Source organism: Pogona vitticeps, chromosome 4 (assembly GCF_051106095.1).
Source record: "Pogona vitticeps strain Pit_001003342236 chromosome 4, PviZW2.1, whole genome shotgun sequence".
NCBI lineage: Eukaryota > Metazoa > Chordata > Lepidosauria > Squamata > Agamidae > Pogona > Pogona vitticeps.
In genome coordinates this window covers 115,624,299-115,650,335 of record NC_135786.1, presented here as the reverse complement: position 1 = coordinate 115,650,335, position 26,037 = coordinate 115,624,299, and the positions used below count along the sequence as shown (strand labels likewise).

Sequence of the window (26,037 nt, the reverse complement as noted above, 5' to 3'; positions counted from 1 at the left end):
TCTAAGAAGGCTGGAAGAGTGTCCATGGATTTCTTCCCATTTTATCCCCTCAATTACCTTGTATGGTGGCCTGAGCAGAAACAGTGACTGACTCATTTCTGACCGAGTTCTGTCGTTGAGTAAGTATTTACAGTCATGTGAGAAAGAAAGCATACCTCTTTGAATTCTATGCTTTTATGTATCAGGACATAATAGAAATCACCTGGTCCTTAGCAGGTCTGAAAATTAGGTAAATACAACCTCAGATCAACAACAACACATGACACATTACACCGTGTCGTGATTTATTTTACAAAAGCAAAACAAAACAAAAAGGCCAAAATGGAGAAGCCATGTGTGAAAAACTAGGTACACTCTTAATGCCTCCATAGGAATTAAGAGACTAAGTAGCAGCCAAGTGTTGCTAACCAAATGTCCTTGTGACCACCTCTATAAAAGGCAAAGTTTTAGCAGTTTGCTGGTCTGGAACATTCAGGTGTGTGTTAACAAAATGGCAAGGAGGAAACACATCAGCAATGATCACAGAGAAGCAATTGCTGCTGCCCATTCATCTAGGAAGGGTTACATAAGGACATTGCCAAACAATTTAAAGGTCATCATTCTACAGTGAGGAAGATTATTCACAAGTGGAAAACATTCCAATTTTCCCAAGAGTGGGCATCCAAGCAAAAATCCCAAGGTCAGACTAAGCAATACTCAGATAAATTGAAAAAAACCCAAGAGTTACATCTCAGACTCTACAGGCCTCAGTTAGCATGTGAAATGTTAAAGTTCATGACAGCACCATCAGAAAAAGACTAAACAAGTATGTTTGATTTGGAAGGGTTGCCTTTTGTCTCTAAAAAGAACATGGCAACAGGGCTTAGGTTTGCATCTGAATAAACCACAAGGGGTTTGGTATAATGTCCTTTGGACAGACAAGACCAAAGTGGAAATCTTTGTCCATAATGTACAGCACTACATATGGCAAAAGCCAAACACAGCATATAAACACAAACACCTCATACCAACTGTCAAGCACAGTAATGGAGGGGTGATGATCTGGGCCTGTTTTACAGCCACGGGATCTGGGCAAATTGCAGTCAGTGAGTCGACAAAGAACTTCTTTCTTTTTCACATAACTGTAAATGCAGGTTTCTAACACTGCAGTGGTAGGCATACTTACTAGGGAGTAAGCCTAAATGAATTTATTGCAATTACTTCTGAGTAGGACTATGCTATTCAAGTCAGCGACTCTGATTTCTACAGTAAAGTTAGTCTTGTACTGCATTCACTGATAAAATCTTTTCATTCCATGCCTCTATTTTCTTCTTGATATTGACGTAAACTGATACAGCCATGAACATTGTTGCACCTACTCACATGCTGTAACACCAGTAAAACAATCTCTCTATATACAGTATATCTCCCTCTGAGTATGTGGGAGAGATCCCCTCCTTCACTTTTCACTGTTTCATCATGTGACCTTTTCCTTTTCCTACCTTCTGCACTAACCACACCAACATGCCTGCTTGGAACTTCCCTATTGGCTCCAACCATAATCTTGATGATTATTTTAATCAGCTCAAAGCATCAGTTCAGCTGCCTTGAGCTTAATCTTTTCAGTGTAGCCTACAACATTTAGCATTGGACACATAAGGGTATTGCAACACACACATATTGTTCTTCCTGTCACAGCGCAAAATACAATGAACCTAACTATCACACAGCATGTGCAGAAGCCAACTAATAAATTCTATTCAGACATGATGCTCAAGAAGAAACTTCCAGAGTGACCCAAAAAACCCACACTACAGCACTACGATGCACCTTGCTCCAGCAGCTTCCTCTTTGGTTTTACAAGTGAGTGAGGTAAAGAATCTTCCTACAGATTTAGTCACATAAATGTACATCCTATAGTAAATATGATTTTGAAAACTGTATTTCACTCAACAAAAAAATTCTTACAATTCACATTTGTAATCAAAATTATTCAACCCTGTTGCAAATCAGGTTTATTATCAAAATTCATAGGCTTTCAGCTGTTTGCAATGAACAAATCAAACAAAACCAAATGAAATAGTGTTTTTTATAGGTTTTTCGGGCTCTCTGGCCGTGTTCTGAAGGTTGTTCTTCCTAACGTTTTGCCAGTCTCTGTGGCCGGCATCTTCAGAGGACACAAAGCACAGAGTGCTGTCCTCTGAAGATGCCAGCCACAGAGACTGGTGAAACGTTAGGAAGAACAACCTTCAGAACACGGCCAAAGAGCCCGAAAAACCCACAACAACCATTAGATCCCGGCCGTGAAAGCCTTCACGAATATATGCAACTGAAGTAGCTCCACACAACAAATGCTTCAAGTGGTTTCCCGAAATTTAACTGAAAATGCAACTTTTATTGATTTCTGTAGTCTTATTCAACCCCTTCATGGCAAGCATCTGTAGTACTTAGTAGAGCACTCTTTTGCTGTTACAACCTGCTGCAAATGAGATGCATAGCCAGACACCAGCTTCTGGCAGCGTTCCTGAGAAATCTTAGCCCATTCTTCATAACCAATGGCCACCATTTCAATAATATTCTTGGCTTTGCGTGCTGCCACCGTCTTCTTCAAATCTCACTAGAGATTTTATATGGCGTTCAACTCAGGTGACTGTGATAACCACTGTAGAATATTCCAGGACTACTTCTGTAATCAAGTCTTGGTGAAATTTGAGGAATGCTTGGGATCATTGTCCTGTTGGAAGGTCCGATGATGCCCAAGCTTCAGCTTCCCCACAGATGGCATGACGTTTTATCCTAGGATTTCCTGATAATTCAGTGAATCCATCTTGCCTTCCACACGCTGCCGGTTTCCAGTGCCGGAGGATGCAAAGCAGCCCCAGAGCATCACCATGCTTAACTATAGGCAGACTGTTCTTTTCAGCGTATGCTTCATTCTTCTTCCTCCAGACATATCGCTGATTCACTGGGCCGAAAAGTTCCAGTTTTGTCTCACAGCTCCACAGAATAGAATTCCAAAACTTCTGCGGCTTATTTATATGACTTTGAGCATATTTGACCTGACTTTTCTTGTGTTCTTGGGACAGTAGTGGTGTACGTCTTGGTGTTCTGGCATGGAAACCTTCTGTGTTTAGTACATGCATTACTGTGCAAACTGAAACCTCAGTGCCTGTTGCCACCAAGTCTTGCTGCAGGGCTTTTGCAGTCACTCGACGTTTTTTTTACAACCTGCCTTCTCAGAAATCTGATTGCAGCCACTAATAGCTTCCTTTTTCTCCCCCATCCAGGTAATGCAACCACTCACCCTGTAACTGTAAGCTTGCAAACTATGCTTCCAATGGTGTCTCTAGGAACATTCAGTGCCTTCGCTATCTTTTTATATATTGTTCCATGCTTGTGAAGGACAATGATCTCTTCTCTTAACTTTTTGGACCATTCTTTTGATTAGCCATATTTCTAACATGCAGTCAAACGTGATACTCACCAAACCCCTGTCATGAATTTGATAATGAAAATAGAATAGAGATGTATATCATAGGATTGATTTCAGAGCAGCAACGAAAAAGCTAGAAATCTGCTTGTGTCCAGGTGCTAATTAGAAAAAAAAATGTACAAGGTCAGTTCTTCTTCAACAGAAGAAAAAAAGTCAAGAAGAGCAAGATGACCTTTATCTTATCTAAACTCCGACGGACAAGGACATAACTTGTACGTTTAAGAAAGATGGGTGAAAAGCCGAGAAGGAGAAGATGGACGGAGAGACAGCCTGGACGCCTGCCCGAACGCAGCAAGAGAATTCCTGCCCAGAGAAATGAACGCTAGAGAAAAACTCCAACTGAACTTTATTTTTGGAACTGACAGTAAGACAGATCTCTGTTCTAAAATGCAGTAAGCTATTTTATTATTTTGGTTTTTTATAGAGGAAAATGTCTTGTGGCTATGGCTGGGGTATGTTGGAAATTTATTTTTATTTATTGTATTTATACCCCGCCTATCTAGTCATTTCGACCACTCTAGGAAATGATTGTTTATGTAAAGATGTCATGTTTTGCTCATTTAAATTCATTTATAGCTAATCTCTATTTTTATAATAAAATATAAAAAGGCTGTTTGTCTGAACGTTGGTTTCTTGAATAGACCGTCAAGCTACTCTAGTTAATTGGCTACTTTAAAATTGATTTATTTAATCAGGCCACACGCATGCTACCAATTTAGGGTCCTACATATAAGATAAAGAAGAGTAAATCTTTTAGAATTACTGGAGATTGTTACTTAAAAATCGGATCAGACTTGGGGAAGGAGTGAAACAGTTGCCTAGGGTAAAATTAAAGGACCCAGTTTTACCTGATAAGGAACTGATCATTCCGGACACCTCTCTGTTCCGTGTAAAAGCAGTTTCTTAGGAAGCTCACTTTTACGACAACCCCTAGCCAGTTCAAGTATTTCATGTAATCCGGCTCAAGCACAACTAGTGCAACTAATGAAGCCCTTGATTGGTTGTGTTAGGTATGCTTGAGACAACACCTGTCTTGCATATTTGTACTGTTGTGAGGGATTCTGGGGGGGGGGTGTCGTTAAATAATTCTGAGACTGCAAAAATAATTAAAAGTTGCATTTTCAGTTGAATTTGGGGAAACCACTTGAAGCATTTGTTTTATTGAGCTATTTCAATTGCTTTTGTTTGATTTGTTCATTGCAAACAACTGAACATCTGTAAATTTTGATAATAAACCTGATTTGCAATGAGGGTTGAATAATTTTGATTGCAACCGTATGTGGCTGTGGTGGGACCTTCTAAAAATAACTGAACAACACCAAAATGTAGACTGGAACTAGAATGCCACACTAGCCTAGTTTAAATGTTACTACTCTTCTACAGCAACCCTCAGTTCCTCCTTGAACAAGTGAAAGGTTTATGAAAGTTAAATCCTGAAGGAAGGATTCTAAGAGAAGAGAAGGAGTCAAGCAAAGACATAACCAGAAGCCTGCTTCTTACTGAACCATTTCAATTGCCCCATAGGACAACAGAATCCTGATTAACTTTTATGTGTTATGTTGATTTGTGAAGGAGAAATAAGGCAGAGAGAGAAAGATGAGAGTGAGCCGTCCCCTCAAATAAAAGTCTGTTTAGTGGAGGAAGGAAGAGGGAAAAAGGAGGAAGAGTTAACTCTACCAATGTTGGAGGAAGATATAAAAGATCAGAGAAGAGGGGGAGTGTTCAGTATATCCAGGGGAGAAAGAAGGAAAGAGGAAAAAAGTAGAGAGAGGGAAAAAGGTGAACAGAGATATGAAAGAGTGTGCGGGTTATTAGAAGATTTCCCTAATTTGAAGGTAGGATTTCTACCTGACCCTGACTTGTCAAAGGGAAAGGGAACATCGACAGCAGTGCTAGAATGGACAGTTGTGGTCTTTCTGCAGGGACCAGGTCACTTGAGGAAGGTAATCTGACCTGACCAATCTTTCAGCCAACCACCACTGGAGGGAGATTGGGTCAGACACCCTTGTTACGGGACAATTTGCGAGGTTCGGGATGCTCCAATGAGGAAAAACACCGACCGGGAATGTTCTGGACCAGACCCTCAATGAACCCTGCCAATTTACAGACGGAGTCCTTGTCTTCATACTTAGGACAGTTGCCGGATATCAGTTGTTTTTAACCTATAGAAGTTGTTGTGGAACCACCAAATGTTAATCCAAATACATCTGTTAATATTTTAAAAGAGGCTCAGTCGTCATTTTGTACCAAAAGAGTGGAGCTGCTTCAAATTTCTAACGAACTTAATCACAATATTATATATTTTTTTCTATCCTGTTTTTACGAATAGCATGCCTCAGATGGGTTTCTGAGATCAAGAACTTTTGGCTCTCCAGATGTCTTGGTTTTCAATTCCAAAAGCCTAGTCAGAGTGACGAAAGATAAGGAATGATGAGAATTATACTCTTAAAATATCTGGATGGCCAAAGGTTCTCCCGGCTTGCCATAAATAGATCAAAAGGTACAAAAAGAGTGAGCATGCTATGGGTTTTCATTATTCTTGATGTTAAAAACTTAGGGAGAATTTCTGGATTTTTTTCTCCCCCAAATGTTTTTTCTTTTTGTTGTTTAGTTGTTAAGTCATGTCCAACTCTTCATGACCCCATGGACCAGAGCACGTCTGGCCCTCCTGTCTTCCACTGCCTCCCAGAGTTTGGTCAAATTCTTGTTAGTAGCTTCAGTGACACTGTCCAACCATCTCGTCCTCTGTCGTCCGCTTCTCCTCTTGCCATCACACTTTCCCAACATCAGGGTCTTTTCCAGGGAGTCTTCTCTTCTCATGAGATGGCCAAAGTATTGGAGCCTCAGCTTCAGGATCTGTCCTTCCAGTGAGCACTCAGGTTCAAAATGGATATGTTTGTTCTCTTTGTAGTTCAGGGGACTCTCAATAGTCTCTTCCAGCACAATTCAAAAGCATCAATTCTTCAGCGGTCAGCCTTCTTTATGGTCCAGCTCTCACTTCCATACATGGCTACTGGAAAAACCATAGCTTTGACTATGCAGACGTTTGTTGGCAAGGTGATGTCTCTGCTTTTTAAGATGTTGTCTAGGTTTGTCATCGCTTTCCTCCCAAGAAGCAGGCGTCTTTTAATTTCGTGGTTGCTGTCATAATCTGCAGTGATCAGGGAACCCAAGAAAGTAAAATCTGTCACTGCCTCCGTATCTTCCCCTTCTATTTGCCAGGAGGTGATGGGACCAGTGGCCATGATCTTAGTTTTTTCTAAACCAATGTTTTTTCTAAACTAATATAAAGTTTTTATAAAAGAGATGTTAACTAAAACTGTTTAAATGTAAATAAGTAACAATAACAACACACAATTGTATTGAAGGGACAACAAACAAAATGGTCTGGACAATATCTAAGAAGGAATACTTAATGCCCATGACTTAAAATTAACAACTGAAATATTAATTTAATGCTAATTACACAGGGTTTCTGAAGAAATTCTCATGTCACAGCAGTGCTAACCATGAGGGGAGGTGGTTGAGCAAAAAAACAGGTGATTAGTAGTAGGAGGTATCTATTTGACTTCATTCTGACTTTCTTACTTCTTTCTCCTTGACATATGGAGAAGACACACCACGTACATCAGGTATCAGGTATTGATTCAAAATTATTTTAATCTGTTAAACATAGGAAATATGATAGTTTAAGTTTCTGCTTTCAACAAGGCATGAAATGAGAGTCATAACCTGAAAAGTCAGATAGTGACAAAGATACTTGAAGTATATATGCATGCATGGGCCTTGACTTAAATGTCAAAAAAGGTACACTACATGGAATTTAATTGCTGTTAAGTACCAATAATTCTAAGGATGACAGACATTAAGACTTCAGATTGAGTTATTTACTTTCTTTAAAACATCTGTTCATCACAATTTTGTCAATTTAGAACTCCCAATGTGATTTATGATACATCAAAATGAAGAACTGATTTTAAAAATTCAGAACGAATTAGACATTCCGAAACAGATTTAAATCATCTAAGAACACAACCAAAACATTCTCCTAAAGTCGATTTAAAAAAACGAAGAAAGCAAAGGCTCTTTCAAACGGTATAATTTTAACTGCCCGTCTGAAGCCCCCCCCCCAACAAGAGATGGAGTCAGCCTATCTTCTGTGGGAAGGGGGAGCTCCACAATCAGGGACTGCTACTGAGAAAATCCTGACTTACATACCCACCAGTGCTTGAGGTCATATGACATGAAACAAAGCCTCCGTTGAAGAATTCAAACTTATGTGAGGTACATGACTTGTGAAATGCATTCCTTAGTGATGGAAAATGTATATAAACTGGGGAAAGAGTGGTTGTATTTCATAGTTCTTGTAAATGAACACTTTGCAACATGATGGATTTTATAGCTCAGGTAAGAAAGGGGAAAAACTTGCTAAAGGGTTTATTTCTAAATTGTTATGCTTTGATGTAACTGAAGATTTCTGAATTCCCAAAAATGTGTTCTGTATTTTTTAATGTACTGTACACTATGGTAAATGAATATATATTTGGTCCTTGAATAATTCTGTTCTTCAATAGCCCGATGAGACACAGCTCCATCTGAAGTACAGATAGTTAGTGAGAGATCAGGAGAAAGCCTATCATTGTCCAGCAGAGAGTTGGCAAAAGCAGAGGTTCTTTAAGCTAGGTAATTTATTGCAATACTGGATAGCAAACATATCCTATTGGTAATGGCTCTTCAGCAATTTACAGCTAGCAATATATGTGTAGTCACTGTGTGGGCTGAGATATCTGGGATAAGCTTCTCTCTTTCAACTGACATACAGTACATAACTTCAGCTTTAATATGCAGGTCCATCAGTGTTAGAATGGGAAAGCTGCCCATGAATAATTATAAATTACTACCAGCATGTTAGGATTGTTTTCTTTTCTTAAAAGGGAAATTGATATCCACCCACCCTTCAGTTCTGGAATCTTACCGGTAGCCTTCAGAATCCTGTAATGAAACACCAGAATCCCAGTCTATGTCATTTGCCATAATGTCTGCAAACACAAGAGAAATATATCACCAATTTTGAACACCATAACTACATGAAATACAGCAGGTCCTGAAAAGCACACAGCTTTGTGAGAGAGAGAGAGAGAGAGAGAGAGAGAGAGAGAGAGAGAGAGAGAGAGAATCTCTTTGTCTCATTGCTCCCATTCCCACATTTTTTGCCCAAATGTATACTTATTGTGCATTCACTCTGGGCCCAATGCCAATGTATAGGATAACCACTTGTCTCTTTGGTAAGAAATGGAGAATTAGTTTTCTTTAGATTCTGAAAGTCTGTTTCAGCTCCTGGTGGACTAACTGTCTTTCTTGCCCTATTGCAGTGTATATTATGTGCTAAAGTTTCATCACAAACAAATGCCTTTCAAGAATATGCCATCAATAAATAGGAACTCTGGAAACTGCAGTATGTGAGAGAGCTGTATCTTAACCATAGGTGTCCTGTGATCTCATATTCTCTCAAACCTTCTCTCTGTATCTCTGTGTATATTCTGCAGGTTGGTCATCTAGAGTTGCAGTTTATTGTTCAGAAATTTGCTTCGTCCGTTTTAACACTGTTACTGGAGCAAATCCCATAAGGCTTTATGAAACTCTACACATCCTGAATAAACTGTATTAAAATTTTCAAGCATGCTCTGCATTTTTTTCCTTTATCATAATGGGCTGGCTCCCTAGATTGGGCCTCCTGGATTTACAGATGTGCATAAAATCTCTCTCTCACACACACATCCACCCAATAGGGACACTGCTTGGTTTTTTTGGGCACACTGGCACAGAATCTGGATGCTTAGGCACATGGTTCTACACATTTATTTAAAAGGTCTGTAGCCACAAAGAGAGTATGGCTTAATAAGAAGTTGACAGCATATACCAAATTCCAGATCTATAAAGCCTGTGTCCTGAGTACACTCCTGTACTGCAGTGAGTCCTGGACCTTTTGTGCATGGTATTTTTGGTATCACCTGGCAGGACAAAGTTCCAAATAGAGTAGTCCTGGATCGAGCTGGAATTTTTAGCATGTATACATTACCGAAACAGTGACGTCTACATTGGCTTGGGCATGTTGTGAGAATGGCTGATGGTCGGATTCCAAAAGATCTCCTGTATGGAGAATAAGTGCAGGGAAATCGCCCCAGAGGGAGACCACAGCTGCGATACAAGGACATCTGCAAGCGGGATCTAAAGGCCTTAGGAATGGACCTCAACAGATGGGAAACCCTGACATCTGAGCGTTCAGCCTGGAGGCAGGCGGTGCATCATTGCCTCTCGCATTTTGGAGAGACCCTTGTCCAGCAGGCCAAGGCAAAGAGTCAGTCCTGAAACCAGTAAAATCAGGAAGCAGGACAGGGGACAGATTGTATTTGTCTTCAGTGTAGAAAGGATTGTCAATCTTGTATTGGCCTCCTCAGCCACACTAGACGCTGTTCCAGGTCCTCCATACAGAGCATGTTACCATAGTCTCTCAAGACTGAAGGAAACCTAATCTAAAGCCTACAATAAATCAAAGATGCCCTCTAAGATGTGTAGCCCATGTCTGAAAACATTTAGATATTAGCAAAGTGCCTGGCTAGTTGACCATCCCAACTATTTTCCAGCCTTTTACCTTTGCAGTTTTCTGATGCATACACACATGCCAAATAGCTCATTGTATTCATACTTGCATTCTTTGTTCTGATGCAATGTAATGGTTTTCTTCAAGTACTGGGCAAAGAAGCAATTAATACGTTAAGAATGGCTCTGCTCTCCATGTCGCAGACATGATTGCCATGGAAACCCACCATTGTGACACTACTGCTTCTAGCAGCGTGCATAAAATGTGAACGAGAAACCCATGGCTTTAAACACGTATGAATGTATGCACACCGGACAGGCACAACTGTGGTTCCGAGGAATATGCACAAAAGTTGTTTAAAGACAGAGGTGTCTTTCATATATTTGGTGCATTTGTTGCAGCAACTGTGTCTAACACACAATTCAAAGAACGGACACATTTCTGAAGGAATGAATGTGGATGTGTGCCAGGCGCCCTCCCTCCTGTCCTTCAGGAAGTGTGTTAGAGCAGGCTTTTCAAGGAGGCCTTCAAAAACATCCTCCCCCTATGATAGACCCATTACAAATTTGATTTCTGAGTGCTGTCATTTCCGGGGTTTCCTTTCTTATTCCTTTTTTTTTTAAACTACTTGTCTTTGCTTATGGTAGGTAGGGTGTTTTAACTGTTGTAAACTGATTAGAGTTATCTGGAAGTTGAGTCATGGCACCTGGACTTCTTTCTTATTAGGTTGGAAAGTTTCACTACTCATCCAAGTAGCTTCTTCAGTCTGAGGAGAGTTGGTAGGAGACCCCTGATATATCCTTCCCCCTGGTCCGAATAGGCTCGTTAGATGGACAAAGGAGGAGGAGGGGGTGAGTGAAAATACCTCTTCTGCTCAGAGTTGTGATATATAAATGAAATAAATAAATTGGAGATCATGCATGATCAGATTATACAGTTTTCTAAGCTTTGAATACAAAGCCTGCATAAACTCTAGGAAATCTCTGCAGCAATGAAGTCTACACATGTTCTGGAAGAACATGTAGGCATTGTTAGGAATTCAAATTCTATGCCACATACTGTATAAGACTGGATACAACACTGTAATGTTAATGGTCAGCCATTAGACAGGCAACATTAAAACCACTCCCCCAGACTCCTGGCTAATCCCAGACTGTGGAACTCCCATCCTTGGGAAGTGTAGCTGGCCACTTCATTTCTTTCCTGAAAAAATACATACTTCTTTAGAGAGACTTTCAGGAAGTCAGCAGGCAACTGAGAAGCTTTAAAATAATGTTTTAAAATATTTGTAGGCTATCTGTTTGCTGTAATTAATTGTTGGTTTTAAATTTCTGTACATCACCTTGGGTCCCCGTAAGTGGGAAAGGGTGCAATAAAAATCAAATAAAATCAATCTCTCATGCAAGGAAAATTTACCCTTTTCCTCTTCTACTGTGAGAGGGAAATTTCTCTCTGAACTTGCTGTTAGCCAGGGTGGGTGTGATTTCTAGATCCTTTATAATGCAAATAGGAGCTTCCCTCCCAAGGCTTTAGAGCAGCAACCCGTAGAAGAGGAGGCATTTTTGGCAAGGCTGCCACTGAACAGCAACATAGTAACCTCCTCCTTCTCTAATGTTTGCTGTAGTCCAGTGGTGGTAGATAATAACTTCCTGAGTCTATTATTATATTTTCATACATTTAGCATCACATTTGGCCCTGAGATACTGGGCAAACAGAAAGAGGAATCAGTGGCCTTAACATGAACTTTGAGGGAAGAAGTAGAGAAGACAAGTAAGAAGTAGATATGGGAAGAATGGGCAGAGGCCATATACAGTGATGCCTCGCTTAGTGATTGCCTCGTTTAACAATGTATTTGCTTAGCGCTGAGTTTTTTGGAGCGATGTTTTCTATGGGTGAATTTTGCATAGCAATGTTTGGGACCTTGCTTCGCTTAGCGATGACAGTTTAGGTCCCCCTGTTTCGCTTAACGATGGTTTTGACAGCCCCCATGTTCACTGTTTTTTAAAGGTTTTAAAATGTTTAAAAAGGGCTTAAAGTGCTTGAAATCATTAGTGCAGTTAATAAACCCTTTGTTAAACTAATCTGGCTTCGTTCTTTCTGATTTTTTTGTAATTTTTTTCCCTCCCATTGAAATGCATTGAATAGGTTTCAATGCATTTCAATTGGGGAACCGCGTTTCGCTTAGCGATTTTTCCTATGGCGATTTCGCTTAAGGACGGCAATCTGTTCCCATTGGAATGGATTATCTGGTTTTCAATGCATCTCTATGGGAAAACACATTTCGCTTAGCGGTTTTTCCCATAGCGATGTTTTTTTGGCACCAATTAAAATCGCTAAGTGAGGCACCACTGTATCTGCACATAGACTGTAAAAGGCAGCAGGCTGAGCCTCAAAGGTAAGGGATACTTTGGGGCAGATCAGGGAATGATGGAAGGCTCTCTGTTGGGCACAGCAAAATTGATGCTTGAGCAGTTGAACATGGAGAGTGAAGCAAACAACAAAAGTTCTCAGGTCTAGCACAGAGAAATCTGTTCTCTTAATTCTTGGCCTTCACCGGGAATTTACTCCTACAACTAGAGGAGTCCTTGGGAAGGAAGAAAATTAGAGTCCTGAAAACTCATGTGCAAGACCTTGGGCCATGGAGATAGTCATGGAGATTCAGTTATGCTGCGGCTTCCTCCTGTAGTACTTTCTAAGCTCCTCCTGTACGTAACCTCTCCCTGCTCTTTGGGCATCCATCTACCCAAGTTACAAAGATCTTTCAAGTTCTACAGTTCCGTCTTCCCCTCATGAACAAACATACCATTACTAGGCCCATCATTCCCAAGGACTGGGGCATCCTTTTTGTGGTGATGTAGAGTATGTAGTTCATGTGAAGAATGGCAATTAACCTGCGATATGTTCAGCATCTCCTGCAGCATTGACCGGTTCCTCTCCACTTTTTCTGCCAGGGATACTGTGCTAGCATTGCTTCCACCACTGCCAAGACTATCCCAGCTCTCTGTTCTCCAAAGCCGCCCAGTTGTCACCACCCTGCAAGTGTTATTCTTAAGGAGAAAAGAATGGTTTTCAAAATCCCCAGCCTGAAGTACATGATCATCTCCACCATTTGTTTCCTCAAACATTTTATGGACACGTGAAAGGTCCTTTAAAGAGCCAGCTCCATAGAGGCCATTTTGGGATGCCCTTCTTGCCATCCTTCCTGAATAGCTCTTTTTGTCCAGCAAGTTTCTTTCTGAATGCTTCCAGTATTCCTCAGGTGAACTCCAGGCAATGCTTGTAGGCTGTCCTTCTGTCTTAGACCCTGGCAATGTTTCAAAATCACTGGCATATGAAGCTGGCCCCTGAGATTGCTCCTGCTTGAGGTGTGGGTACTCAGTGCTGTCCAGCAGCACATCTGTCAGGTATGTGCGGATTTGAGCCTGTGGTTCCACCACAGCATTGTGGGATGTGGAGTCTGTCAGTGTCTTCCCCTTCCAGGTCTTCTTCGGAGAGGCTCGCTCATGGGATGGTGCTTCAGTCTGTCTATTAACAGCACTCCTCTTCTCTTTCAGCTCCTTAACCTTGATCTCCAGAGCAGAGGTGCCCCTGCTCAGATCTCCTGGCAATCGCACCGGAACCCAGTTTGGCCCGTTCCGACAGTAGGCATTTATATCTTCATGGCTCTCGGGGGGGTGTTTGGATCTAGAAATATTTTTGACACACTGCTTTATGTTCTTCAAGGCTTTCCTTCTTTCAGAAGAGGAATTCCCCTCCATGCTCCCACTTTCAGGCGATGAAACCTGTTGTTGAAGGAAGAAACAAGAAAACAAGAAAAGCTGCATGAACGAAACCTTTTTTGCTTGCCAGGAGAAAATTCTATGTAACTGATGGATTAGAATGGACCTATAATTTCTCTCTAGCGAGGGATCAATATAGAGGGCTATTATTCTTTGCAATAAAAATATTAACTATTTGTGAGACAGGTGGTGAGAGTGGTAGCCCTCTTGCTGCAGTGCCATCCCTTCCCCTTAATGCCAAGAAAGAGAAACAGACCCTGCCTGCCTCGTCTCCCAAGAGAACAGAGCAGTGAGGGACAGATACACAGGACATAGAAGGAGAAATACAAAAGTGAACTGTTGAAGGAACTCAGGGAAAAACGGTGGGAACAGAGCGGAAAAAGAGGGTGGAGATAGAGGCGAGAACAGCAGATATAAAGAGGAGGGAAGGACAGTTACCACCAGGTTGGGAGTGGGTCTAGATGGAGGATCCCTGGACAGGAGCATGGGAAAGGCTGAGGGTCCCAAAAGAGGAGAAAAATTCCTTCAAAACCTTCTTATTGGGGAGAAGCAGAAGCCAGAGAGTGGAGGAGAAAGCTAAATAAGAAAAAGAGAGAGTAGAGAGAGAAAGGAAGGAGAGGCTGGAATGGAGGGTGAGCAAAATGAGGATGTACAGGGAGGACCCTGGAAGACACACACACCCGTTGGATGTTCCGTGTGAGTGGATGGCTGGGAGGATGACACCATGCCCCTGCTGGAAGGTGAAGTGGGACAGACAGTCAACCCGAATTTATCTATAGATTGGCCGGGTCCATGGAACTCAGGTGAAGGGAACCCGTTTCTAGATGAAGAGTGGAAGCCCTTGGCTGACCCGTTGTCAGAAGGAGAAAAACGGTGGAATAATTTTGTTGACACCGGTTATTTGTTGAACACACCAATAAATATCACACCTGTTTCTAAATTACAAAAAACTCCTGATTTATTTGAACGAAGAAAGGAGCCTGAAGCTGAATCCTCACATACTGGCATCCAGCGTGGGAGGCCTTCACCATTAGAAGGTCCCACAGAAGAATGGCTCCGCAAAGTAACAGAAGGTCAAGAAACTTTGATAAAACAACTGGTGGATCAGCAAAATCTATTGATTATGCAATTAACGAGAACCCACCTCGCTGCACTGCTGCCTCCAGAAACGATGCCACATAAGGCATTCATAGCAAGCCATAAAAATACAAAAAATGGGCCCACATGATGACCCAGCGGTGTTTCTCAATATGTTTGAATGAGTGGCTACGACGGCGCAATGACCAACAGAACAGTGGGCTTTGATCCTCACGCCATATTTAACAGGCTCACCAGAAGAAATAGTAGACACACTGGATCCGCTTGAAGCAGGAAATTACACGAAAGTAAAGATGGCAATCCTAAACACATTGAACCTAAATGACAAGGCATACCAATGACGGTTTAGAGACCTGAGATTACACCCCGGAATACACCCGTGAACTCTAGCACAAAAAATGAGGGTCAATGCCACAAGGTGGGCGAAACTAACTTGGAAAATATTGCCATCACCGCTCTCCCTGTGAGCATGGCATATTCACCTAGCAAGTCAAGCAGCTGGATGGTGGAGAGCTACTCTTGTGCAGGACTTGAAGGCACAGAGATACTGTGCCTTCAAGTCCTGCACAGGAGTAGCTCCCCACCATACTACTCCCTGTCCCTGTGAGAGAGATGACATGCCACGCTCCAGCAGTTGTGGGGCACTTTGGGCGAAGCCTCCACAGTGGTAACCCCAAGAAGACTGGCAGACAGCTTACTTCCTTAAACATCCCCCTCATTACTCTCCGGGGGGGGGGGGGGTAAGGCACGTCACTGATGCTATGAGGCTCTGACAAAGCAGCTACCTCATGGGGCAAAGGCCTGTCTGAATACTGCTTCACATCAGATGCCATGAGCATTTCTAGCAGATTAGAATCTGCAGCTGGAGAACCGGATTCTGTGTTCTTCATCATCTCTTCTATACAAAGCTGCTTTGGGGGTTTAAAAGATGAGGAGCGGCCCGAGGGAACTCTTTGTCTTTTCTTCTTTCCCATTCTGGGAGTACCAAGGGAGCAACAAGGTTAATTCAGGGCAAATCAGAGGGCATGGGAGCACTGCCTTCAGGCTGAGGTGAGATACTCAGCACAACTCAGCAGAATTCAGGTTGAAAGAGTATAGCTGAGGTTTTTGCTGATGTTGAGCTGCACTTGTACCCACCAAAATTCCACAGTGCAGAGGTGAATGGCAGGGCTTGGTTTGACTTTTAGCCTGGTGTTATCTTCCCTGCTTCTTCTGCCTATTGTTAGAGTTATGTGGCTATACAAGAGCAGAAGTCAACACAGCCTCTCACATTAGTCTTCAATAATAAAACAAAAGCTCCACAACTGTGGGCATTAGTAAGCTGTCTGAATTCAGGGCTACATTCAAACAGGTTATCAACACCTTCTCCACTGAGGGAGACTGTAGCTCTATGGTTCTTATAATGCAGCTGATTACTTAAAAAATATATATAACATAAATAAAACTGAACTAAAACAGAGCACTCCCTAACTTTGTTGGCTGAGGGCCCAGACTTGGTTGGTGCTGTGCACCAGCAATCAGTTTCCTGCTCAGAGAGATGCAAATAAAACAAGCTTTTAGAATCTTTAAAATCTTAAAAGAGTGGAGAGCCTAACCTATGTGTCCATTCTTGTCTGCCATGGGAAATCACTCCCCAAGCTTACGACATCAGTTACCATGCCAACAAAAAGCCTAACAGTGCCTACATCATGTTTCAAAGATTTTGAATACTCTCTGAAGAAGATAGGGAGAGAAGCAAAGAGGAGACGTGAGAGTTTTCCTTTCCATTTAGACAAGTGAGGCGAATGACGTTCCATATACATGGCAACAGGTATTTTCAGACTCAGGTTTTCAAAAGCATTCAAAAGTCTCCGGGTTGCTTTCATCCACAATGCTGATATTGTTGGCTGCTAGTTCCCAGTTCCTTATTTGCATGAAATTTCAGAACAGAAAACAATCAGTATCTCAAAAGGGTATGCAATGTTATGCTCCTCTGCATCATGCTCTATCCCTGGAAAAGACCCTGATGTTGGGAAAGAGTGAAGGCAAGAGGAGAAGGGGACAACAGAGGATGAGATGGCTGGACAGTGTCACCGAAGCTACCAACATGAATTTGATCCACCTCTGGGAGGTAGCAGAAGGCCTGGCGTGCTCTGGTCCATGGGGTCATGAAGAGTCGGACACGACTTGACTAAACAACAACAAATCACAATCTACGCTAATGGCTACCCCATAATATGGCTGGAAGAGTTAAGATAAACAATATTTCTGTCCACACCAAAATATTTGTACAATGCACGTTTTTCTGAAATGACCATGGCTGAAAATGATAAAAAAAACATGGGAGATATGAACTCAATAATCTTTGGATTGACCCATTTAAAACAGTCACACATCCAAAAAAAAGTGTTCCTGTGTGATACCATCTGCCACAGACATGATTGTGAAGCTTTGGGATTATACCTACCCCATCTCTTTCTGTTTTAGTCTGTGAAGACTAACAGCCATTATCATATTTATATGCAACACACAGGCAATCCATGTTATGAACAGAGAGCACCTTATAAAACACCCTGCAGGTGAGCCCCCCTTCCCCGCTTCAGACCATAGGCCACTCTTGCACTACAGATGTCTCAAATCAAACTATATTGCAATATAATGTCACATGGAAAATGATGCAATGAGATTGTCAATCGCTCACTTCTACCAATGATAACATAGCTTGTTTCCGCATGTGTTCATTTAAGTTGTTCATTTAATAAATAACACATGGTTATGGACATTAGCCTTATTAACCTTTTCCAGCCCAAGGGCAACTCCCTTACTGAAAGTGTAGGCAGAATTAGCAGGGGTGATGCTAGCACAACAAAGAGAGAAGTCATCATGCTGAATAATTTGAGGCTGCTAGGAATGGGAAGTAACAGGGGGAGAGACAAAGTTAAGGTTTCAACAAAGCATTGGAGAGTTAAGACATTCCCATACAGTGGCAAATAGAGTCAAGTTACAAAGAGAGGCAAATTGAAAAGTTGCCTACGGACCATCAGGTAAAAAGCCATGGGCCATAGGACTACATGGCAGCAAGACCTGTGAGAGAGCTGGCCTGACTGCTTGAGAGTGAAGCAAGAAATGTGTGACGCCCCAGGGATTTACTATGCCAGTGATAGACATGATTACTGGTAAGCCAAGAAACCAAATCTGCAGGTAGGTTCCAGAGGCAATCATATGTGAAAGCATTGAATTTAAGCTGTATGAGCTATGCAGGTCAAGTATGTGTTGGTCTCTTTTAAAAAGTGGTGAGGGCCCAATTCTTATTCACATTGAGTCTGGCCCAATAATCCTCTCAGCAGTTTCACTACTGTGAGTAGGGGGAAGCACCTAACTTCCAGGGATAACTCCAGATCTTGGAAAGCTTGAGCTTTTACCAAGGCCCCCAAATGGCAATGGAACAAGTACTTCAACAGTGCTACAGTTCTCTCTTTCTATTGAGTACTTTGGAGAATTAAAGCACTGAGGCAGAACTGCTGTTTTTAATCTACTAATGCCTTTTATGTTAAGGGGCTCACAGCTATGTTGTCACTGAGAGCTGTCACCCTTGTCTTCACATCCTGGGTCTCATGACTGTTGTCCCCCATGCAATTCCCACCCTCCATGCTAATAATTAGAAAACACTCATATTTGCAAGCAACCGATAGTAAATAAAGAGAGGGGACGTCACACCAGATGAGTATCAACATTTCAACATTTTGGAGAGTTCAATAAACACTTACCAAGCCTTCTTAGATCAACAGCAATGTTTGCTTCAGTGAGGAAAAAAGAGAGGAGCTTGTGCCACTAGCACCCATACCTGACACGCACCATTCTGGGAAGGCATTCTTCCAAGATCTGCAGATCCAGCCAAATTAAATTTTTAAAAGTTGTAGAAATTGCAGCCAAAGGTCCAGTTTCGTGCCTACAATCACCCCCATCTGCCATAGGCTAGATTTTGAAGGGGCTGCTAATTAAGCCTTATTCATTCTTGGCAGAAGAGACATTTCTTCTGGCTTGTTATCTGCAGCTTTTTAAAGTCCAGATCATAATTTCTTAAGCAATATATAGTACACACACTAATGCTGCAAACTGAGACATGCTCCTAAAGACAATGGCTCAAATCGTTAGAGTAAAAATTAAAATAAAACAACAACCCAACACCACCAACAACTATGACTATGAAACTGGAAAGAGGGCCTCAAGCTGTACTTGAGTTGGACTTGAAACAAATGCCAGGCAACTTAAAGGCTCGCATCCTCAGAAGGGACTATTGCTAACAGAAAAGAACTCAGCTTTAAGTTGCCCACTAAACAGAAGTCCAGGAGCCCCTAGCTAGGCCGCAGCCTGCTTTGAGAAAAAGAAGTTTCCTGCAGTGGCTTTCTGAGCGTCACACCCCTTAAAGTGAGCGATGTGCAAAGAAATGAAAAGGAGGGGGGAAAACTCTGGAGTCTGAGCAATGTGACCTCTTTTTCCTCTCCCCCGCCCCCCCTCCGGTCTGCCTCTGTTTCTCAAGCCAGCCAGCTGTGTACGAGTAAAGCCTTGGGAAATGGAATTGGCTGTATGCTTGCTGGAAGCTGCATACCAGGGAATCCAACCAAAAATCACTCACACTAACCACTGGAACAGGCCGCTATAGAAGCTCTGCCTAGTTTTGAGGGACCGTACGGTTGCCATGGCAACAAACCAGCACAGCCATTCAGGGAGAGAGAGCAAATGTTATAAAAGTCCTCAAACTGGCTGACTGGAAAGGAAAAAAAAGTACAATGTGTAACTGGACACTTCAAGGCCAACCCGCAACCCCCCCCCCCCCCCCGAAAAAAAAACCACTGGAGGGACATTTTGAGAAAGGGATGTATGTGGAAAAGAAAAAGGAGAGGCAAAGAGAGAAGAAAGGAAGCTGAACCATCTCTGGCTGCCATTCAGGAATTCCCTTTAGTTTAGTCTCTATTTTTGTAGGGAGCTGGTTAGAATTTTAAACTCCTTCAGAGGCTTTGGAGGGCAGTTTGGGATGAAAATGAATCTTTCCACTGGCTTTGGGGATTTAAATTGGGTGTGATATACAGGACAGAGTATTTGAGACCCTCTAAGTGAAAGGTTAGGGCTCTGCAACAAAACAGGGGCACACTTTGGGATTTGTTCACAAATCATTTATGAATCGAGACCTTAATGAACACTCATCTGAAAAAAAATAAGAATAGGCACAAACTTCTTTTGTTGTTGATATCTTCAGTTATGATGATGATATTTTCAATTACAGCCTGAAAATTATAGCCTGAAAACAATCAGACGTGCAAAGGAAATTTTCTTTAGATTTTTTAAAATTCCGCTTGCTTAAGGAGTTTACAAGTTAAACAGATTAAAACCAACAAAAAATTACTAAGAAGCCAGCAGATAAAGTACAGTCAATAAGTAAGGAAATTAAAAACCAGCCAACTTTACAGGAAAATACTTAATGGAAAATAAATGTCTTTGTGCTGTGGCAGGAGGCCTACAAAAAGAGGCATGAGGGGCCTCCATTACCATGGAGTTCCAAAGTTTATGCTTCTGAGTAGGTCTGTCTTGCCCACCTGTTTAATTTTAAAGTATGAGTACCTTTGACAAAACCAGAAAGAGGTAGCAAGGGAGAGAGCAACAGCACACCTAACAGAAACAAAATCAAGTAGCAGGCTAGGGAAACCCTAGAGGATGAGGCTTTGGGGAGAGAGGAGGCCCTTTCTGGGCTGGACTGGGATCACACACAAACTGGATTAGGCTTGTGGGTAGAAGGTCCCCCAAGCCTAATCCAGTTTGTGTGTGATCCCAGCCCAGCCCAGAAAGGGCCTCCTCTCTCCCCAAAGTCCCATCCTCTAGGCCCTAGAATCTAGGGATTTGCTCCATCCCACTCAGTCTCTTATTCAGGAACAGAGCAGGGGAGAGGAATCTGCCTTTTACCTCCTATTAGAGGTCAGGTGTAAAAGATCAGGGTTCCCACCCCCGGCTTGCTGCTTGCCTTCTAAACCGAGAAGAAGAGATGTTAGCTCCTGTCTCTGTTAAGAGAAAACTGTCAGAAGCTTTAGTAGCCTTGTGTTCTTGCCCATAGCAGGCACATAAGGCAGGTGAAGTTTCTGAGGATCAAAACTGGCTGCAGGAACATTTAGGGGCAAGCACAGCTGGGTAAATCCTTTGAGACATAAAGATAAGCAGTAAGAACACAACTGAGGTTGTGTGTTGTTTTGCTTGTTGGATATGTTTTTTGTTTTTTAAAAAACATTGCATGCTGCCTGTAATTTGTTTGGCTGGGAGGGATCTTTGTCAGCTGAGGTGACTGTTTATCTGTCCAAGACTAGCCATTCATTCCTTGCCTCTGAATTAAGGAGAGCCCCCTCTCTAGAGTCTGTTGAAGTCTGTTGAAATAGTCAATATTTGTCAGTTTGCTGTTGATCTCTTCACAATTGTAATTAATGAAACATTTTTATTCTTTTTGCTACTAATGTCTAAGAATGAACTATTGAGAACTTAAGTGCCAGTTACTGAGAAAAGGGATGGACTACTCTAAGGAAGCTGTTCTCCTCTGTGAACTTCTGCACATCTGCTGCACAGCTGGTGGAATTTAATAAAAAATGCAAACTGCCATTTTGCCTTCCTTCGAATGGGGGATATGACAAGCGAGTAAAATGAAACTCTGGCCACAGTGACAACTCAGAGTTCTAACCAGTGCTGTGACCGTGGAGCCTGTGATGTCAAGGGACATAATCATCCTTTCACATGTTATCAATCTTACACAGGATCAGAGGTGTTAGGATCTATCTCTAGCACCTGGAACTGGCTCCCCATACCTGGTCTAAAGGAATCTGGCAAGGTCAGGAAAAAATCAGAATGTCAAAGGAATAATTTGGGCTTGACAGAATCAAAGTCTTACATTTCCATCAACAGGACTAGCTATGGGTCAGAATACAATATTATTTCTAATGTACCCCATTGAAACTTGGGACAAAATTAACAGCTCTTTTCCAAAACTGTTCCCTCACAGCCAGCTATCCTGCTGCCTGAGGTGGAGTAGCCCTGTTCCTCTTCAGTCATGGTGCAGAGTACTCAACATCATTCCAGTTATTTTGCCACATGAGACAGAAAATCCCACAAACACTTATCCTCACCTTTGGAATAAAAACTACAGTAATAACAAACTAAAATTGCATTCCTGGTGTGACTGTCACACAAGCCAGCAAACAAGAAAAACAGTTGTTCGTTTTCTTGGTTTAAAGCATTTGCTGAGGAACAGGAATCACTAAAAGCTGCTTGTGAGGATAATCTTCCATCCATGCATTCATGTTCTAGTCTGCATCATAACTACTGATGCTTAAAAATCCATGTTAACATTCTCTGGCTTCAAATCTGGAGCTAACATTGAACTTTGAACTCTAAGACAGGCATTTCGGAACATATTTAGTACATGTGTAGGGGAAGGAGCCACTAAGCACTGTCCTGTTTTCTTCCTGGCAATTCATATTGATTTACTGTAAATCAGAGTTGTTTCCAAAACCAATCACATGTGTTGTGACTGCATGGCAGTCAGAAGTAGTATTGTTTATCCTTTCCTGTCCAAAGACTTGACTGCCTACTCTATGGCATGCCACTAGAGTTGTAAATGTGTTGTTACAGCAGTATATAGCAATATATAGTCTTTATTTGTATCAGAGTGTGGCACAATTTAAAATTATACGCTTATATAAAATAAAAATAAAATTGAAATTAATCACAATATTAAAATGATTGGATTATTTTTGACCAGGAGTGGGCTACTTCAATAGCATTTCCTCAGCCATTTACTAGATTATCTTTTGTACATATGGTTTGGGCATAAATTGCATGCATATAAATGCTGCATTGATTGAATTTCTTCTCATTCACAGAAAATGTGTCCTATATCTAAGTAGCCCCATTTTATTTGATTATTCTTTGATCTTCCTACCCTGCTTCGAAGTCTATTAAGTGATTTGCAGATGGTCCAGCCAGAATCTTGTCTTGGTGGAAGTCATTCTTCAGTATTCATATATTCAGCAAGGTATGCTGTTTTTGCTCTCCATAGGTTTGGCTTGAGCTCTTCTGGTTTAATATTTATAATCTTAGTTTGTAATATTAAAACTGCAAGGCTGGAAGGGACCCTATGAATCATCGAGTCCAGAGAGGTATGCAGAATTTTTTTTCTTGAATTTAGCCGTTGTCTAAGGGGTGGTGTCCACGAAATGGATGTGTTTATAAAATATAATGATATATATGGCAATATATAATGATAAATGAAAAGTTATCATCCTGTTTTTATAAAGTGACCAAATAAACCTTTACAATTAGTATTGTTGTTCCTGAATCAGTCCAGAGAGGACTCTACTTCCAGGCAGAGTGAGGTAGCCCCCTCCACCAGTGGATTCTGGGAGCTGGCAGCAGTACTCCTAGCTGCTCTTTTTTTAGTGTTCTATTTTTTTGAGTTACTGCCCTGTTTTCTGATTTGAGACTGTCTGCCTATCTTGTCTCGTTGCTAGACCAATTAAAGGAGAAGCAAACAGTCTACATCAGGCATCCTGACAGGCACTCTAAATGCCCATACTATTCTTCTCGTCTGGTGTTTGATCATTCCACTGCTGCTGCATTGCAGTATATGAACATTGAACAAGCAGTGTCACAATGTGGAAGGCTAGAGCTGCACTGTGCCACATGCCTCCTAGAACAAACTAAAAATTGCTGCCTTCAAGTCTGTTCAGGAAGCTGTCTAGTACTAGTGTCTGCAACAGAGTCAAATACCAGTTGGTCAGTTAAACCAAAGACAATGGCACCATCCTATCCCATGTTTGAGACAACAGGCTCATTTGCAGATGTTTATATAACAGAGACATCATAGCAACATATGCCGCATGAGCACATGGGTCTTCTTATTAACCGTATCCTAAAAATACCTAGCAGCTTTTACATGGCTAACAAAGTTGGAAACATGTTTATTTATATAGACTGGCTGAGGCTGAATAAATATGATTTGTCACTAATGTTTTTATTGTACATCACATACATCATTGTACATTGAGGTGTAAGGGGAATAGATTCCCTTCTTCATGGAGCCTACAATCTAAAATTCAGTGCAAGGCAACAACAAGAGGAAACATAAGAAAATTGGAAGAAAGGTAAATAGTGAAGGAATATGTGGCTATTCCAATTATTTCTGGTTAGGCTTAGTTATACAGTAATGTGAGTTATAGTGGCACATGGGTGTCAAGAATTGTGCCCAAGTATTTACAGAAAAAGGGTTAACTGTTTAGTGAGGCCATAGGAGAGGCAAGAGTCACACCAAGACCTTTATGATTCAAAGCACAGTCTCTTAGTCATTACACTACGCTGGTTCAACTTAAGTAATTTATTTAATATATTGAATGCTACAAACAATAAGTCCACTACATTTAGTAAGTGCAGTGCTTTCTGATGTGATGTCTCAAACTGCCTGAATGAAGGTTTTCAGTCTAGCCTAAAAAATTCTGATTAAGACACTTCTTAAGAGGGCTTAGCTATTTGTTTTAGGTATTTAGGTTTTACCAGTTTTAAAGGTTTGCTACTATGATCAACGCTGGGTTCAAAAATAACTCTTCACATGTTCCCATAAATAAAATTGTTCAGCAAGCAGTGCTCATGCTTATCCTTTGCTTTTGGGTACAGCAGAATAACTAGGTAAATGTTTTAAAGGAGGAATTCTTACCTGAATTATCTACCATGCAGCCATCTCAGTTAAATCCAGGAACAGACAAGTGGCTGGTAATGGGAAGGGAGGGCAAGGAGAATGTCACTGAGTGAAATGGAAACCTTTGCTTTTCGTTGTAGTCTGCTTGCTGCTTTGTCTGCTGCATCCATTGCTGCACAGCATCTGTCCCAAGTTGCTGGTTTAAGCTGCAGCTTTTGATATTCATGATTGGTTTCATAATCCCGATCAAAAAAGGAAATCGCTCGGATTATGAAATTCTTTTAATCCACCCTGCCCCATCCACTGCTGTTGACTTCTCAGTTCACTGGGAAAGCAGCAGTGGATGCATTCACATCAACTTTGCCGCCTAAAAATGCTTTCCCAGAAAATTGTTATGGAAAAAAACTGAGGTCTGTCTTGTTCCTCCCTCTTCCAATTTGCTATGGTGGCAAAATCAAATGTTTTAATTTCCGGTGTGGCCTGTTTTACAAATCCCATCAGTCTGAAGATTAATTTGTCACTGGTGCTGTTTTTTACAGAGGACGTGGAGCGGTTTTGTGAGGAAGGTAATGTTTTGGTGTGTTGCCATGTAATTTAGTATTACTACAGATAAAATGTGGTCCTAGGGCTGAATGAGACCCTTGGTCTAATTTCAAAGTCTTACTATGAGTGATCAATTCAGATCTTTGGTGAGAATGCTTTGGTATGGTTCTTTCCTCTGCAGTGTGCCAGGTGGGAAAGAAAGGAAGAGGAAATATGGTAACCAAACTGGGGTGGCAGCACCTTCAAACTAGATGATGACAAATTTAGGTTTTCTGCAGATGTACTTCCCATACTTGCAGAGGTACTTCGCACATGTATGGATATCTGTCACAGCACATGATTTTCCTTATTTATTTAACTTGGCTTCAGCGTATGTTTTGTGACTGGTTATTGGAAGCTAAACATGACTTCATTTGCAAATCAAGACTGCTGAGGCATATATGTCTGAGGGAATCAGGCTGTGGAAAGGAAAACTGGTTCATTTTAGGCAATATGTATTTCCTCTAATATCTAGTTTGACCCTAAGAAAGCAGGAGTGGCTGTATGAAAGAGAAGAGCAAGAACTATACAGGTGTTAAAACTCACCATTTGAAGGGGAGCACTCTAATCCCACTTCCTTCATTATCATTTCCATTACCTTCCTAAAAAAGACTGAAAACAAGGAATGCCCACTGTTGTGACACATGTGGAGAGCCCCCAAGGATACAGAACCCTGACTCTCTTCAGATTCTTTACTCCCACATCCATTGGAAGGTGATGGGGACAGAGAGGATAAGTGCTCCTCCAAATTATACTGGTTGAATAGGGCTTTTAAAAAAGAGTTTCATGCTTACTTTGAACT

The 26,037-nt window shown here is 41.5% G+C and overlaps 1 protein-coding gene across 3 annotated transcripts in view; it reads right to left on the bottom strand.

Moving 5' to 3' along the window:
* The window catches only part of KIAA1614 (KIAA1614 ortholog), a 66,237-nt gene extending 41,478 nt beyond the window's left edge, over positions 1-24,759 (bottom strand). The window contains exons 1-3 of one of the 3 annotated variants that reach the window (XM_072998146.2): positions 24,672-24,759; positions 12,877-13,855; positions 8,448-8,511 (exon numbers count right to left, since the gene is read on the bottom strand). In XM_072998146.2, coding sequence (XP_072854247.2) covers positions 8,448-8,511; positions 12,877-13,831 — 1,019 coding nt within the window. In that variant the 5' untranslated portion in view covers positions 13,832-13,855; positions 24,672-24,759. Of the gene's footprint in view, positions 1-8,447; positions 8,512-12,876; positions 13,856-18,696; positions 20,695-24,671 lie in introns of those variants that run through there. The other 2 variants (XM_020789762.3, XM_020789760.3) reach the window with 2 other exon arrangements.
* Positions 24,760-26,037: the final 1,278 nt, after the last annotated feature.